The following is an 18,601-nucleotide window of genomic DNA, read 5'->3' as shown; positions in this document are numbered from 1 at the left end:
CCAATGAGGCAATGGCTGAAAAGAGCACACAAACATGAAATCCAGCCTGCAGCGTATCTCTTCCAAGGAAATTCTTCAAATTCAGAGGTGTTGGAATGCATGAAATAGAAGCCTCTGGGTCCCTCAGAGAGAGAAAGGCATGCAGGGATTGAATTGGAACCTTTAGAGAAACTGAAATACATTAAGCCACACAGATATGAAGTAAGAGTGTAAGTTTAAGTAAGTAGAAATATATCTTAAGTGCCTTAAGAAACTGTATTAGCTAGTAAAAAGGCCTAAAGCCTAGCTTAAAGTTCAGTAGTGTTACATTTCACAAAATTAATTTAGCTCTAGGCATAATGAAAACATAGCAGAACACTGCTTGCATATCTAGCTAGAACAGATAGAATTATATATGTAGATTTTGTGTACTGACACTACTTTCGCACATTAGAATCAAGCTCGAATTGGTGCAGGAAGAATGTTTTAGAATAATTTTTAGCTTATTGAACGATTTATGAATAAAATCCCCCTGTACTGAGGTAAAAAAAAGAAAGAAGGAAAAAAAAGGTGTAGGAGCTGCTGCTGCTTCTGCTCGGGACATTGGGACTCTATTCCAGAAAGCACGGACTTTAATTCTCTGAACTCTTCACCTTTGAGACTTAGGTATTCATGCAAAAACAACTTTACAGCAGCCAAAGCTGCTCTTGTCTCTTTGAAGACCCACTCAAAACTTGACACAAAGGAAACTGAAAACATACAGTGAAGGAAAGAATTACGTAGGTAACCCACATACTTCTACAGAAAGCCTCATATCATTAAAATTAGTAACACAAAACATCTGTAAAGTGTATGATCATAGGATGCACATCTGGCTCTGTTAACATCTCAAAGAACTGTTTGTCAATAGAAAATTAACAGTAAATGAGTGCTTCCACATGGAGATGAATTTCAGACCTAACTTTAGTACTTTGGTGACTTCAGAGAAAAACAGAACTGAAAAACTGATGGAGAAAGGTCAGACAAAGTGAGTGCTTGCTGAGCTTAATTTCTTCCAAAGTAACACATTTACAACTAGCTAAAGAGCAAACAATGCCAGCACATCACCAATTCCCACCTCCCCACAATGCAGGGACTGTGGAATGGAAAAGCTGTGGGAATGGCTGTCCGTGCTCACTGAGCACTGCAGGCTAGCAGCCAGTCACAATCCCCAGGTGTGTGAGGAGCAGTGAATACTTGTGTTTGTCATTTAAACAGACCTGCCCACCATGGCAATAGGATGCTGCAGTGCTGAATACCAGGACTCCTGTTTTAAAGATCAGACTGAAAAGGTTGAAAATTTTTCCCAAAAAAGTTTTTGATGCTAGAAAGAAAATGCAAAGTTAGGGGAACTGAAATCAGCTTTATCACAAACTTCCAGTGTGTTTTAGTTACACACCCTAGTTTTTCTTTTGTGTTTGTTGATGAAAGGATTTCCACATCTAGAAAGAAAGGTTTTCTAAGGATGAACTGCAAGAAGTCAAATACTTTCCTCATTCCAAGACTTTCTGCAAACAAATGTCTGATGTATTATCCTGGATTTAAGTCTGTGCCATGGAGGAAATCAAACTAGAACATCTACTCATGTTTCTGGTCTTATGATCTGTGTCACATACACAGAGATTGATGGTGAACCATCAGAAGGCCTGGAAGACTCCGTGAAACACCACAAGGAACTGTGGACTTCTCCAAAGGGTCACCATGGAGAGAAAGCACTATCCAAGCAAACAGGATATTGGTGACATGCGTGGCCATGGACATGCTCTTCCCTTTAGCTTGTGTGGTAGGTGGGGAGCAGCTTGGTGAGAAACAGAAGCTGAGCAGAACAGCAAGGAAGATTCTGCTGCTGCAACATGGAAACAACCATTGGTCATGACAGGGATCGCAAAGAGTAGGGTTTTCAGATTCCATTCAATCTCCTACCCAACCTGTGGATTTTGTGGGGAGTTTCAGGAAAAAAGACTGACATCTGGAAAGGTAAGAAATATTTTTTCACGGTCAGTGAAATCCTGAGAATAACCCATGTCACCTGAAGCAAATATGAAGGAGCAGGATGGCACAGAGAGAAACCACAAGCAGCACAGAGAACTGTGGCGAGAAACAAGAGATTCATATTGAAAGTGTGACTGAAACAAAAATGAGACATTAAGTCCACTCAAAAGCAGCAGAACAGTAAAAGTCAAAGAGGCTTGAGGTTCATACCATAAAAATTACTAACTGTCTTTTACAGTCACTCCAGGTGACAGAGCTCCTCTCAAAGTTCTTAACAAAGTTCCTTATTTCTTCACTCTAAGTCCCAGTCTCCATATACAGATATACAAATATGCACACCCACACACATTCATGAACAAATTGTGATATTATTTTGAAAATCTGACAGCCAGTATTTAGCATGCAGATGCTCCAAATGCTGCCATCATTAGTGTACTTCTTCCCTTTAGATCAAGAGCTTGATTTACCAGCAAAACAAAATAATGTTTACAGAGCTACACAGGCAATTTCTTATGAAAGACCAATCTGCTCCCCAGTGGAGTCCTGTGGCAGAAATAAATCATGTTTTCACTAATGTTTGAGCAATGCCATTCCAAATTACACTCTGTGCACATTACACAGAAGTGTATTTTTATGAAAGATTATGCATGCCTACTAAAGCCCTGGAAAAAGAATAAGTGTCTTAGGAAAGTTAATTTCACTTAATTGCTTGCAACCTTCCTTCTTCCTCTAATTCTGTTTGTGGGTGGAATTCATAAGTTACTGAATTAGTTATATATACAGAGAACTTTGCAAGGTAAATGAATCAAGGTTTTTTTGCTCCCCCTCTCCAAGAAAGCAGTTTTAATTAAATCCCTCTATTCCTGCAGATGGGACAACATTAGGTGTCATAATAATTGATTATATAATCCCAGTTTCTGATTTGCACAGAGCTCAACAGAAGCAAAGACTGTTGATATAGAATAGATCAGTAAAGTACAGGAGATTAGTAAAGGATTAGGTTCCCTCTCTGCTTCCAAAATCCTATCTCACCAGCACTCAAACAGCAGATGCCAAGTTTCAGCTGTGCAGTCTGTACACTGATTAATTTAGGAAGTCAGAGAAAATCAACACCAACTCAAAGCTGGTTGGATTCCTTCACTTTGGTCACCTTTCATTTCTCAATTCACACCTACAGACTGAAATCAAACAGAGCTTGTTCCAGAGCTTGTAACAATTCTGGTAGCTAAAGATTAGGACAAAAATGAGGTATTAATTATAGAACTGAATTTCTGACTACAAACTGGACCTTGATTATAATTCTTGGTCTAGCTGTGTTTTGAGTTATTTTCTGCAAAGAACTGACTTGACTATTATCAAATAAAATCTACTAATCTGCAATAGCACAGCTGCTCCCAAGAAACTGGGTGCTATAATCACCTTTAATTTATGTTCACTTTCACAGAGACCTTCAAATGCTGCATCCAAATACTTCTTTGGCTTACAAGAGGCATCATTAACTCTGCATATCAACAGTGCTGCCATTCATTCCCTTCAATGGAAATATTCATCAGGTTTAAGCATATACATGTATCCAGGACTTATGACCATGGAGCCTGTGTACTGTGTTCATTTTGCTAGAAAGGAATATTCAATTTTTCTGCATATCTAATGAATTCTTACCACCCTCTTAAAATCATCAAGGTGATCTGGCTTTCCTTTAAAATCTTTCCAACAGTCTGTCTCCACTGGGCAGGTTTCAGGAAGACCTATGAATACATTTCCTCTATCCAATGTGGAGTTAAGCCATTGTGCCCTTACCTGAACTTTTCTCCTCCTTATCTGAGGTTGATCAAAAACCTGGGATAACATGTAGAATTACAAACCCTTCTGCTATGCCCCAAGTGATGCTTCCCTCACAGCCTCCAGCCACTGATGCCCTTCCCCACGTTTCCCAGACCAGGCTTGCTGCAGTTCCTATTAGACTCTGACCTGAAATATTCCAGAAAAAGAAGAGGTGGAAGACTCTTTTTTTTGCCAGACTGATGTGCAGAAATAGTTCCCACACTGTTGCCAGCAGCACAATCAGCCCAGGGAGAGATGGGAACACAGCAGCCAGTGGGGCACACGGCTTTGGAGGAATTCCCCAAAATGCCATGCCAAATTGTGGGATTTCAAGAGGTCATGGCCTAGAATAACAAGTGCTTTGTCCTGAACCAGCTTTGAGTTTTCTGTTTCTTTGGTTTGACTTTGTTATGCGGCGTTTTTTTTTTAAAGAAGAAACATGGAAATGTTACACTTAGGAAAAAATACACAAATTGGCTACTTTCTCATGAAGTTTGTATCTTGCTAAGGTCCTTGATATTTTAAAAAGTTTGTTTTGGAGGGGTGGTATACCAATGACAAGAGCCTCATCTCACAGCAGAGCTGACAAACTACTTTTCTTCATGGTATTCAATGACACTTCAGAGTGGCAGGATACTCAATTCCTTAAAAGCAGAAATGTTCAAAAAATAGCAGAAGCAAATGTTACCTCTAAGATGAAATTTCAAGCTTAAACTCTTACAAGGCAAATATTCCTTTAAAAGGTCCCTTTTAAAATCCTTATGCTTAATGTATTTTTAGACAAATATTTTTATGACTACAAGATGAACAAGTTCCCCACTGCTTTAGACTGTTCCTATGGAAACAAACCCATTGGCAAAGAGGAGTCCTGAACAACTCTGATACCACTGTCTGTACCCTGCTCCTTTTAGCAGCAATAAATCACCATTTAGAAATCCACAAGTCTAGAAGGCTGATTATGAAGGGGCCAAGGAATTGCAATCAGCAGAGTCCAAAAAAACTCTCCAATTGAAAAGTCTAAAGTGCATGAAAGAGCTAGAGGCTTACTAACTGAGTGTGCTTAAATCCATGGAGAATAGACTCAGGAAATTAATTCTGAATTAATAAATGCATGTTGAATCAAGATAGATGAGAATCTACATACTTCATCTAAAGTCTGTTATCACGCTTTTGGTCTATATATATCAGTTGTGCCACTTATAAAGAAGTTATTAAATTATTTGTTATGAAAGAATAAAAGCAGCACACAGACATACCCCACAGCACTCAGGCTTACTACAACTAACAACTTCTGAGGAAGCTTTTGGAGGCAGAGGAGGGAACAGACAACAGTTGGTGTGTATTGGCTTGCATTTTCTGTGACAAAACACAAACAAGGTGTGGCAAAGACTGCTAAAGCGGAGAATTTAGCACAGAAATGAGAGGACAGTGACTCAAAAGGGAGCATGCTTTGAGCCTGCCCTTCTACAGCCTGGCAGTTCCTATCCCAGTGAAGGCTAAAATCTGCAGCACATCCTCATCACAGAGAATGTTTTCCTTCATCAGCCAGTGCTGTTCCAAGGGCAGACAGCTCCATGGTGTGGAGGTGTCAGGGAGCACAGGGCAGTTTCTCCCTGATGTGAGACAGCAATGGAGGTGTCCTGATCTTCCACAAGCCTTTTCTGTCTGGCAACTTGGAAAGGAAAGGGAGAGACAGCATAACTGTGCTATAAAGGCTGTCAGCATTTCTTGGAAGAGACTCTCCAGGGGGTTATTATGTGTCCTCTGCTAGAAATAGTTCAGAACAGGAAAACTGTATGTGTTAAGACAAAACCTGACAGGAACATTGGCAGTAAAGGAGCAGAGAATGAGGCAGGGTTTTGAGAGCCAGTCCAATTCTAAAACTAAGTATGATATTCCATAGTAAAACCAAGAGTTGCTTTGATCTCTTGGTACAGTAGGCATCTAAACAAATGGCATTTCTTTTGGAATAGTAAATATGAGGTCAAAGTAGTTCATTACCCTTGCACCAGTAAAGCTCTTCCTTTCCTGTAGGATGGATTGTCTTTCAACCTTAAGAGAAAGTTTTCTCCTAAAATCCCTGGGCATCTCCTGCCAAATATTTAGCCCTTACAGGTGAGAATTTCTGGCAAGCTTCCTAATGTCACCTGTAGCATCACAGATCTTGGTGATGCATTATCTCTATTTGAGAATACCTACTGCTTTTGCGGTCAGACCTTAATGAATGGCTAAAAGCCTCAGAGAGATTATTTTTATACTCCTAACTACCATGATTCATCCATTTCTATGCTCCAGGGAGAAAAACAGGAAGGAAACACTTAGTAAGACCTCAATTTCGTTTAACATTGGTAATGAACGTCAAGCAAGCTGTGGGAAGCAGAAAAAACCCAACCTCATTCCAGAGTGGCATTTAATAAAACTAAGTGACTCTGGAAAAATAAACTCAGGAGGTGGGTGGCACATGGAAGGACTAATTTGTGTTAATTAGAAGTTGTGAAGGAGGAATATTTTGAAGGGGAAAGCAGATTCAGAATTTCAGTGAACAATGTGATAAATACTAATTAGCCAATTATTTTTCCATAGTGGCAAGCAGCTTTCAATGCCATTTCTTCTTCTGCAACTGTCACACCTCCTGTTGAGAGGCTAAGATGCACCCCACACAAGCCACAACTATTCTGGCAGGACCAGTTTACCTCCCAGTATCACTCCTTTTATCTTGCATTTGGTGAGGGCAAAGGAAAAGAGAAAAGAGGCTGTTCTAGAGAACCGGGTTATCTAAATTAGACATTTAAACAGAAAAAATGTGAGAGGCTAACTTGCTGAGGTAAAAGCTCAGCACGCTTATGAGAAAGGCAAGAAACAGAAACTATTGTGGACATCCCAGCTCAAGATCAATTATGTCATAAACTGTGTGTATACAGATTGTCATCCTTTTTTCCTACATACAGAATTCTTAAAACTTTCAGAAAGCATAGCATTCAATGATTCTTTTGATGGGAAAAAAAATACAAAAGCAAAGCCAGGCTAAAATCTGATTATCAGGAAAAAAAGGAGGGAGGGAAAAACAGATATAAAAGATTCAGAAGATAGTGGTTAGTATCATCTTATTAAGGCTGCTAAGGTAACATCAAACACAAACTAACCTGGAGAACCATACTCATGTCTTGGTAACCTACAAATCTTAGGCATCACTTCCATTAGGGTCTTGACATACTGAAGAATGGTCCCTTGTAACTAAGAGAAAACAGATGTATGTAAACATGTCAGTGCTGTTGAACTATGAAACTTTAAAACAAACTGCATTCAAACTATACATGAACTGAAGCAGCTCTAAAAAATCTTGCATTTAATTCTGCCAGTCATCATCTTTAAAAAGGCAACTTTTTCAAATTTAAAGACTTCATATGGCATTAACCATCTTTGTACAAGAAGAATGGCACAACAGCTAAGGCCAGGAAGGTAATAAAGGAAAATATGTTTTTCTCTTACAGACTCTTTACTGTCTAACTAACTTTTAGGGTTTTGGTTAAAAAGTTGCATTTGAATGTTTTCAAAACCATTCAAAAAGCATCTGAATGTATTCAAAAGCAACATGAAAAAAGCCCTTGTGATTAGGACTGGCTGCAACAGCCCAAGCTAGTTCTTCTGGGCAATACCAGTTGAGATAGTCCCAGCCTGCAGTCAGCCTGTCTTCTTACCACTAGACACCTCTCCCTTATCTGTTCCCCTACATCTGAGCAGCCGCATCAGGCATTAGCAGGATACCCTCCCCAGGCCTTTTAATCTTCTTTATAAGTGACCAAGTGTTCAATGCCACCTTTAATGAATTGAGACAATTTACCACTAAGTTATAAAAAATTCCCTCTCATAAAACACAGCAAACCAATACTTGACACTCAAACCCTGAAAAACAGAAGTGTTTTCCTCTATCTCTGAAGACTAAATTACAGCATTTTTCAAGTAGGATTTAGCTTTTCTAGAACATCAAAAATGTACTTAGAACATTGTGGGAATTACTGTAAACAAACTGCCAAATGTGTCAAGTGCCTGAAGTACGATTACAAACACCACGGCTTTCCTTGGTACAGTTGGATTATTTTGGCAGCATGCTCCTACAAGCAACAGGGAGGAAAATATAATTTCTTTGGCTTAAATTAACCTCAGTGCACTATGGCTGTATATATAGATTCTAATAGTATAGCAAACAGCCAGCACCTCAGCCTCCTCCCAGTTATAAAGAAGGCCCTTTCCAATACAGGATACCCAGGCTGTGTGGATAATGTCTTCAAAACTGGCCTGAGCAGCATTGCTAATCAAGCACAGAGGTTAAACTCCTGTTGTTAAGGAGTGATGTCATTAATGAGAGCCCTGAAGTTAAGTGGCAGGCAGAAAAGCACACTACAGCTGTTCTCAAAAAATGTGAATGAACAGTAAAAAAAAGTGAATGTACAGTATTGTCTTTAAGTTGAAATAAACTAATTTAAAATACTCATACATTTCCAGGGCCTACCTAGGCCCTAACAGCTCAGGGCACAAATTGCATGAATCTCCAATGAAGAATCCAAATTTTCAAAACACTGCTCAGGGCACCAAAGCACTTCTTTCTATTGCTCACACAAGACATTGAGTACTGTCAAGCACAGCTTATATCAAATTTCAATGGAAGTTATTTTAATTATTTTTTCCAGGATCTCAATTTCACTTTGTTTTTCCTGAGACATTTCCTATAAGAAACCATGTGGACTAGCAGAAGAATAAAGACAATTAGCATACCAGGCTCTTGACAACTTTCAGCAATTCCTCCATGACCACAGCAATGCCTTGATATCCAAGAAGTCTACAGATGACTTTAAAGTGAGGGGGACCAACAAAATTCCTGTAGTTGCTGTAAATGCTGGAATATGCCAAATTCAATGCCTAAAACAAGAAAACAGATATGATTAATGAAAATTTTGTCTGCCTGTAGCTCAATAATAATGTAATTTGAATATAACTTTAAAGTATATTAAAACTGAAATAAAAACTTTGTATCTCACTGTCTTTCAAAGAGGTTTAACTATACAGTTTCTCTTTCGGCAGTTTCTCTTCAGGCAGGAACATCAACAAAAATCTCTCTATCAGCAAGACAAATTTGTAAGCACTTTTTTTTTCAAGCAGACATCTTCCATTTATCATTTATAAAGCCACAAACACTTTCTCTTTTGTACTTTTCTATTTACACAAGCATAAAAAGGTAAAAGTAGTCAATGCCATGTCCATATCCCTGAATTTAAAGCACAGCTTCTATTCCTTTATCTTCCATTTCATGCGCAAAACATCTTGAAAGAAATTACCTCCATTTTCTGTTCATAATAGGTGTTTTAAGTCTCTGAGTACTCAACTACAAAAAAAAATCCCTCTCTAATTAATTAATAAGGATCTTTCCTTTTCAAACCCCTTTGCTGTACACAAGATCAAAGCAAATTTAAGTCTGGATATAACCTCATAGAAATTATTTGGAAAAAAAGATTTGTATAAATAGGACCAGGTGCTTTGCCACAGTCACGTTTACTTCCATGAAAGTGAACACAGCTGTACAGACTGATGTGATGTGAGGATTTAGGAACTGCTTGCTGAAGGTGCAGATTAGGCGGGGTTGACTAACTTAGCATCCTCCGTTTCTGCAAGTGGGTTGTTCTCCTAATAACCTGAAATATAATTTTAGCAGGAATCTTGGCCACCTTTCTTAGTGTGTTTCCTTCAGTTTTTTCGAAATTTCATTCTCTCTAAACAGCATACTGTTAAACTTTCAACTTCACACACAATTGTAACAGAAGATTTTCCATGAAGAACATTCTCTTCAATCCAGATCCTGCCCTAACTACCCATGCAAGTCAACACCAGATACTGTAAACACACAGCATTAAGCTAATTGGAAATCAATTCAGAAAACTCTACCGAGCTCTTGAAGGATTTTATTCTTATAAAGGACTTAAAAATCATCTCTTGAAGCAATCAGAATAGAATATGCACATTTTTATTTATGTTGCATGTCTCTATATAAACACCAGTTTCCAACTGAGGTCTTAGAAATATAAAAATTCTAGATGCAAACTGAAATAGACACTTGGATAACTATTAGAATCCTAGTATATAACACAGTCCTGCTGTTACATCAGAGCTGACTAAAAGGCCAAACTCCAAATGTGTCCCACCAGGGGACAGCCTAAAGCTGCGTCCCACTAGTACCACCTGTGCATTTCCATAGCTCTCCACATACAAAAATGAGGTCTGGGCCAAAGACAGCAGAGAGAACTGGTAAAACCTTAAGAACATATGTGCAGATGAATATTCTGATAAACTAAGGACTTACACAACTGCCCCTAAGAGATGAGATTTCGTTTTTTGGTTTTGATGTTTCCAGTTAGGTAGCTCTCCTACAACAAACCTGTCAGAACTATCTATTTCAGCTACTGCACATGGAGAATTTTATTTTAGTGGGTTAAGGTCTTTTACTGCCATAAGGTTAAGGGGAAGGAACGTCTCTTCACACAGCAGGAATTTGTCATAGAAAAGCAAGTCCTAAAAACATGATTTTGGTATTTAAAACATTTGTCACTACCTAACAATAAGAAGCCAGCCAATCTAAAAATATACCCTACATGTAAACCTCACGGGGAAGTACCTAAAATTCACAGTCCACCTGTAAACATTGGATTAGTGGATCTTTCTAAACTGCAACAAGGAATTTAAAAAACATTACACTCCAACACCACTTCCCCCCCAGTGAGACACAAAGGCATAAAATCCTTAGGGAAGAAGCCATTAACTAGAGGGGAGTGGAGGTGGAAAGGGAGGGAGGGGAAGTTGCTGTTCATTATTTTTTAAGCTATACTTGCTCCCTCCCCTACTTAAATTAAAAAAAAAAAAAAGAAAGAGTTGTTAGTTGCTGATGTCATCAAAGTGCTAACATTAATCACTCACAGCATCACTGGTCCACACACAAGAGTATATAACAGGGATGCTCAGGCAGCATACTGTCAAGGGGAGGAGAGGAAAGCAAGAGAGGGGGGAAAAGACACTATTTTCTTCTCCTGTGTGTGGTCTTTGAAAAGCAAGGCAACAGCATCTTTAGACAAGATGTGCTCTTGCAGGAATTTAAGTGGAAGAGACAAAGAAATCATGCCACCAGCAGCATCAGAGAAAAAAACTGAAATCACCAAGCAATGAGAATTCAATCCAGAGATTCTGAGGAGAAGAAAGAGCAAACTGGCAAACAGAGATCAGTCAGGAAATAATTCATGTAGAAAGGGATACAAAAAATTTGGTGCTTGCAACATTTCACAGCAGCATCACCATAAAGCAATTCTGTTCTGGAATTTCCATCAGGGAGCGACGGTAAGTACTGACTTTATGATCCATAAAACATCAGATGGCTTCTCCAAACATTTACATGTCAGTAATTGTGTGTTTTCTAATAACTGATGGTTTGTAACAATAGAAATGTGTTATTGTTATTTAATTACAGTTTGTTCTACTTACAAAATGCTAGGAGGATTAAACTGTTGAAATTAATCATTCCTAGGCTATGTTAAAAAGTGTTCTAAAAAATAGATTATAATTTTAAGTAATAGGGATCTACCAGTTAAACATAAGGTAACTGAGGAAGTATAACTCTGATCTCACTAATGCACCCTATTATAATATCTGCAGTAGCTGGGTAGATGCCAAAATGTGTCTGTTTGGTAAGTTCATCTGATAGCAAACTCAGTTCCTTTATATTGTTGCTGTATTAGAAAGGGTGCCTTTACCACAGAACTAGAAAAGCAGCATCTACCCAGATCAGTCATATCCATGGTTTTACACTGTCATGAAAATAAACATACATATTTTTCTTCCCACTTCCCAGTAAGTAGAATCCAAAACCCTTGAGCAACAATTCTCATACATAAACAGGCACAGAATTCTTACTATTAATGTAATGTCACTATCTAAATCCCATTAAAAATATCTTATAAAATATACATTTTCCAAGCCTCCTATCTAGTACAAAATACTTGTATTACAGAAAAATTTCAAAATATGTTATGAGCAAATCTCACAATCTTTCTTCCTCAGAAGAATTTTTAATAATTAATTGTTATTTAGCAAGGAAATGTAACATTTTAAACTTGATCTTAAAAAAGTATATTTGATTTATTTTTCACAACAAAGTCATAAACAATGAAATACAGTGTTACTGTCATGGGCATTTATAGCCATAAAAAAAAAAAAAAAAAGAGAAACTATCAAAGTGTAAAAAACTTCCATGAGTGCCACTGGAAACTGACAATCAAACTAAGGGATCAGATTAAATTGCTGAGGTAAGCTCTTTTTCAAAAGTTACCATCACGACAGTAAAAGAATAAAACCCAAGCCAAACAAATGAAAATATCCACTGGTTGTTATTATATATTTTTTAATAGATGTGTTTAGAGAAATTGCAGAAAAGAGATGTTTTCCTTTCACTATTCACAGTGGTTACATATGCTGAGAATCTCAAAATACTGGCAGATTTTCTAATTTGAATTGAGGGCGAGGAGGAGTATAAATTCAGGGCAGACAGACTATGGGATTACATAAAATTACTTAAAACAGCAGAGAGCAGAGAGTAATTTCTTTAAAATCCCCACTATTTATCCAAAAGGTAAAACATAGTGAAAGCTGTGTTTCACTAAGCTTGACAAAGCTTTTCCAAGAGGCTGACCAGCATCAAGACTAAATATTGTGATACTGATACCAGCAGTGTTCACAGCCACTGCTGCAGTGTAGCTGCAGTGGCTACAGATGTGCAATTTACCAGCAAAACAGAGAGTATCACATAATCATAGAACAGTCTGGCTTGGAAGGGACCTTAAAGATCACCTAGTTCCAACACCCCTGCCACAGGCAGGGACACCTTCCACAGCTTGTCTGGGCAACCCATTCCAGTGCCTCACTGCTCTCACAGCAAAGAATTTCTTTGTAATATCTAATTTAAATATACCCTATTTAAGCTTAAAGCCATTTCTCTTTGTCCTATCAATATCTGCCAACATAAAAAGCCCCTCTCCAGCTGTATTGCTGTATCTAGACACCAGAAGATGCTGTAAGATCTCCCTGGAGCCTTCTCTTCTCCAGGCTGAACAGCCCCAGGTCTCTCAGCTTGTCTTCATAGGGAAGCTGTTCCTATGTGAACTTGTAAATAAGAAACTAACATAAGATATCGGAGACAAAATAATACGTGGTCAGGTTTCCACATACTCTTTTGTTCTTCAACTGATTGTGACTGGCAAAACTAAAGACTTGTGGATGGTAGAGGCACTTATTCTTCTATATCCACTCCTGCTAACCCCTCTTCCCACTTAACATAAAATACAAGATACACAGACTAGAGAAAAAAACACCTGCTGCATTTTTTTTACAATCACCTGGGAAAAAAATGTGAAAGGGAGTGATTCCCCAATTGTAAATTCTCCATCTCTCAAGATACAACTGGTCACTTGTACAGGCAGCAGCTCTGGTTAAATTTCTCTAAGTTTATCTTTACCCTTTCACTTGGAAGAGAAATACACATTTTAAAACACCCCAGACTTTATGAACTTTCATTCCCATTTTTACACTGCAGTGCCAAAGATGAGAGCATACCTTCCTAACAAACTCCATTCCTACATTACAGAGCACTACGATTAAGATCCAAACAACATCCTTGGTGCTGCAGCTTCTCCAAAGAACATCTTCCCTTTCCACAGGGAGATCAGCATCAAGAGAGGGGAAAAAACCTCCCAAGCAACATCCTGATGGGAATAACCATCCAAAACATCACAGGAAACACAGCAATGGTAATTTGGCCAAAAATGGCCAGTTGTGTCGACAGCTTTTACAGCATCATGTACCACCCTAACTGGAACAGCATGCTGTCCAGCTACTCCAGAAAGAGCTTTCAGAGGGAAGAGAGGGTGCCCACCACTCGCTCCTCCTTTGTTGTCGAAAACCTGACTCCCCTCACAACATACATCATGTGCGTGACCTGCCAGTCCGCAAACCCCTCCAGCGACCAGTGCAGAGTTTTTAACACACTGGAACGAGACCCAGCCTCGGCGAGCAGCACCAAGAAAGAGCTGGCGCTGGGCATCTGGCTCACCAGCAGCGTCCTGCTCCTCACCATCGCCGCAGTCCTGCTCTACGGCTGCCTGCACCTGCTGTGCCGCAGGAGACACGAGCGCTCGCAAGAGCGCAACAGGACCTCCAAACAAGAGCATGAGGAGCCATGGACCAAAAGCGCGGCGCACGCCTCAGATGAGCTCAGCAGGCAGAGCCAGCACACACAGGATGCTGAGGAAAAGCATCCAGGTGGCATCCAGCTGGCCACAATCATAGAGAATCCCTCAGTGTGCAATGAGCCCATTGTGCCATCTTCTAAAAGTCAGGAGCGTGTCCCAGTAACGGGACATTGCTCTGCTATAAAATAGAAATGTTTTGTCCAGGAGAAGATTTTTGCTACGTAAGGTACCCAGCTACTTCAAATGCATCACATGCACTGTTGGTGCTCACAACAAGGAGCTCCAACTGCTCGCTGCAGCACTCCTGGATGTACATCTGATATCACACCCTTTCCAAGAGCCTGCAAACAGTATGCAAAGGTCCACATGCCCAAGAAGTGAGCACTTCAGACACCCTCCGTTATTTAAAAATGAAGCATGTAGCAAGTAATTGGTTTATAGTCTAAGGGGATTTTTTTCATTGCTTTTATTTAGCCTAAAACAGCAAACAAATATAAAAAGTAACCAAAAGTGACCAAAATAATTTTTGTTAACTAGCATGAATAAAACTGAGTAGGAGTTTTCAGATGGCAACCCAGACTGCTACACTATAGGCAACTGGAACATACACACAGAGTGCACTGGTTTGCCAGTGTGAGTTTTACCCTGACAATCCCAGCTGCTTCCCAAAACACACACTACAAGCAGTACTATACTTAGACAACACAATTCACTGCCCATGGTGTTGTCCACTCCTCCCATGTGCACTGAGGTCAGTCATAGAATGTAAGAATGTAATTAATTGTATCCTCCCATCTGTCTTATTTTCCCTCAGTCTAATACATGCAAGATAGTGACTTTGTAAGGATGTGTCTAATTAAGGATATATCCTGGGTTATTTTTCACTCTTCTGCTCCCACCTCAAGCTACCTTCTGCTCCATGGGCCAGAGACTCCCTGCAGAGAAATGGAATTCAGAGATGCAGCTCCTGGTCCTTCCTTTTCTCTTTCCCTTTCAGTTTTAATGATAACATGTGTTAATCAGCTGCAAATTTCTTTCCAATTGCACAGTACATTCTATGTAATGAAGGGGGGCAAAACAGTAAAAACATGCCAAAATGCATTTTATTTTTGTAACAAGAAAACCTGCTGATCATCTCACTCTGCCTTGAGCTTCATGGCAAAGTGCCAAGGTCCTTTGGACAGAAATTTGCTCACCCTCACAACGTGACAAGTGTTGTCTGATTTACATGTACAAGTCACCCTGTTTAAAACCTCTGAAGTGCATTTGTGTTCCATAAAAACATAATAAATCTTAGTATTGCTGTATATTATGCCTAAAAAAACCAAAGGTGCACTGTGATCGCAGACACTTAATTGCTCTGGGTAGGAATGTATGTGTGAAGTCAGCTCTCTCTCTGACACAGCTCGGCTGCACCAGTGAAGGCTGGAGAGCTGCTGGCTGGGCAGCTGCCATCCCTCTCCACCGGTCCTGGCAGCTAAGGGGGGTTACAATTTTGGCAGGAGAGCTCCCCATGAATATTTCACAGCAGGTAGTGGATCTTTTCAGCTACTCTATTTTGACAACAATTCCCACAACTTGTGAAATGCACCGACTCTGAGTGCTAAGGAGAAGCTGGCATAAGTGTGAGGAATCTTTCTTTACATTTTTTTTTTTTTTTGAGTAGGATAAGCATGACACACGGAACACTTGCTGAATGGGGGCGAGTATGACTTTCAGAAAACACTTCAAAAGGCATTTTTATTGTGTGAAGTTAGCAATAACGTGTTCTCCACCTGCTGCAGAGCACTTCCTTCAACTGACATGTTTTTCTTTGTCTTGCACGTCAGTCTCAAAACTGTGAGAATAACAGTTCACTGCTGTTTCAAATGACAGTGTTACATGAAGCCAACACAACAGGATTAGTGCCATAAAGGGGTGCCTGGGTAGCGAGAACAGAGAAAATGCTTTAAAATTATCTTGTAATCAAATTAACATTAACACTTCTCTGATTGGGTTTTCATCAAGAAAAGATTATTTTAATATTAATGGGATGAAGCCAAGAGACACACAGTCAATCTCTGCCAATATTTTGGGCTCTTGGAGACCTGTTTATTTCCCTGTATGTCCGTTTCTTTATGTGGGTTTTAAGGCAGTCCAATACATATATAGACATACATTATATTGAATACACATGTACACACCACACCAAGAACAAGGAGCAGTTCTGCTTAAAGCAGTTTTGAGGCAATTCACCTACTGCATTTTGTTATTTATACACAAACACAAATAACCAAAAGACATGCCTATATCTGACTGAGAAGGCAAAGAGCTACCATGGTAGTGCCTCCCAAGGGATTTACCTTCTCTAAATATAAAACCATGCCACCCACAGAGTTTGCTGTGTGCTACTAAGATAAACATTTATACCATCTCACAAGCAATGGACCATCTTGCAGCTGCTGCAAATGAGCAATTCATGCAGAGTGTCATCTGTTTTCTGCTCTAGTTTTGAAAAACTCATGTCATCACATGCTCACAGAACTACACGATTCTTTGTTTCTTGCTGAGAAAGTTTTATTACAGATTAATTCAAGTTCATTCAGGCAGTTCTGTATTAGATTTGATTATTCACTACTCACTATTAACAATCATCAAGTATGGGGCAAACATTCCAAGTGATTACCAAACTGATAGCAAGTTGCAACATAGTGCAAACTGACTTTAATTTGTGCACCAACAGTAGATAAAAAACATTATATTCACAGTGAGAAGTATCTTTCAAACATGTGTTTTTCACAAAATAAACGAGTTAGCAACTACAAAGTGCCAGAGACATAAAAACATGACAATATTTGGAAAATGCTGTATAAGACAGATAGAAAGCCCTTCAATTGTGGTCTACACAACCTCTATAGAACCAAGTATTTCATGGAAAGTTAGTTCAATTCCCCAGAAAAGATACTTTCTTATATGTATATTATAAAATATTTAATGCATTCACCCAATGTTGCCGAATTCCAACCTGCTAACATTAATATCATTAATCCTACACGTACTTTACCTGAGTAAAGGGATTTCAGTGATCGTGCTCAACCAAACTTTTAAAATAATCCAGCTCACATAAAAGGCTAAAGAGCTTTTGCAGGCTGGCTATTTCCCATCTGACAGCTCTGCTTCCATATCAACCAGAAGAAGGAAGCTGTATCTGTGGGTTTTTGTTTTGCTAATTACATGAAGATACCATTCAGAAAACTTTAGGTGCTAAAGAGAATGTTACTACAACTCTGTGCTAAGTATCAAGACTCAGTAATGTAGACCAGATGCTTTGATCCATTTAGAAATATCTGGGAATATGTGAATGCTTTGAGACACAAACAAAAAATTTCTTTAGTTACTCCTGTAGTAGTGCAGCCTCTATAATGTAACAATTCCTATCTGTACTGGCTATATAAAGTAGAAATGTTAAAAACTCCATCCAGATATCCTCAATTTCAAAATACATTTAATTCAAGAATAAAAAATATGCACTTGTTCAGATTTAAAACTAGAGAGAGTCCTGAGTATTTTCTAATATAGGCCTATCTAGTTATAAAATTTGCCCCAGAAAGGCAAGAAAGACCTACCCCCTTGATTGCTGCTGCTCATACACAAAAATATTCAAGAATTCTGAAAATATATAGCTCTCAGTGGGAAGATTGCTAAATTCATTTTATTAATGTAACCTGACTGACAAAAAAAAGGGTACCCCAGTTAATCTTCTGTCACTCACCCCACTGTATCATCACTTAGATAAATTAAGTTAGCAATCTCTATGAAATTCAGTCAGGCTTTTCTTCTATGCTGCATCTGGTCAGTTCCTAAAATAGTAAGGAACACAATAATTCTAATGTAAGAAAATTCCACTTTCCTATAATATACTGTTCCTTTTTTGGAGAACAATTACATAAAACACTATTTACAGGAGCAGACAGTCAGCTGTTACATTCCACATTAAGACATGTAAATCCTTTTCTACCTCCTTTATATTTTAAAGGCATGAAAGTTTTACAAATGCAGCAGATATTTTAGCACTGAAATTCATAACTGTTGAGATATCTCAAAACCTAGATTACTGGGTTGAAACTGCACCATACAACTATGCTATGATGTGCAGAAAATAAGAGTAAGACAAGGACTAATTATGTTCATGTTTAAGCAGGAGGTATACTGAGAGCAGCCACCCATAAGACTTACAGCTCACTTGCATAAATTAGACATATAACTGAGTACATATTTTAAATAATTTTAAATAATAATAAATATTTTAAGCTTTTTTATTGTCTGCCCTCTAATTTAATCTTTATATTTTTATTTATCTTTTCCATACTTCATCTTGCTACCCTGATAGTCAAGAAAACATTGCAAATTTTAGAGTGACACCTTATCATATAGTTCCAAATGATTTGCTGAAGGTTTGCACTGCTGGTTTTTACTGCTGTTTGAAGTAGATCAATATTTCTGACTAC

At 38.6% G+C, this 18,601-nt stretch overlaps 2 protein-coding genes across 5 annotated transcripts in view; one reads left to right on the top strand and one right to left on the bottom strand.

The window, feature by feature from the left end:
• The window catches only part of CYFIP1 (cytoplasmic FMR1 interacting protein 1), a 74,873-nt gene that overhangs the window by 8,821 nt on the left and 47,451 nt on the right, over positions 1-18,601 (bottom strand). For all 4 annotated transcript variants that reach the window (XM_021546663.3, XM_021546665.3, XM_021546664.3 and 1 more), the window contains 2 exons: positions 8,608-8,751; positions 6,978-7,068 (listed from right to left, as the gene is read on the bottom strand). In XM_021546663.3, coding sequence (XP_021402338.1) covers positions 6,978-7,068; positions 8,608-8,751 — 235 coding nt within the window. The remainder of the gene's footprint in view (positions 1-6,977; positions 7,069-8,607; positions 8,752-18,601) is intronic.
• Positions 10,799-15,455, top strand: LOC110479391 (fibronectin type III domain-containing protein 9). Its single transcript, XM_021546672.3, has 2 exons — positions 10,799-11,211; positions 13,511-15,455. The coding sequence occupies exon 2, from the start codon at positions 13,632-13,634 to the stop codon at positions 14,301-14,303; it is 672 nt and encodes a 223-aa protein (XP_021402347.2). The 5' UTR covers positions 10,799-11,211; positions 13,511-13,631; the 3' UTR covers positions 14,304-15,455.

The sequence above is a fragment of the Lonchura striata genome, chromosome 2, assembly GCF_046129695.1.
Source record: "Lonchura striata isolate bLonStr1 chromosome 2, bLonStr1.mat, whole genome shotgun sequence".
Classification (NCBI taxonomy): domain Eukaryota; kingdom Metazoa; phylum Chordata; class Aves; order Passeriformes; family Estrildidae; genus Lonchura; species Lonchura striata.
Note: the sequence above shows the minus strand (reverse complement) of the source record. Positions and strands in the feature narration are given on the sequence as shown.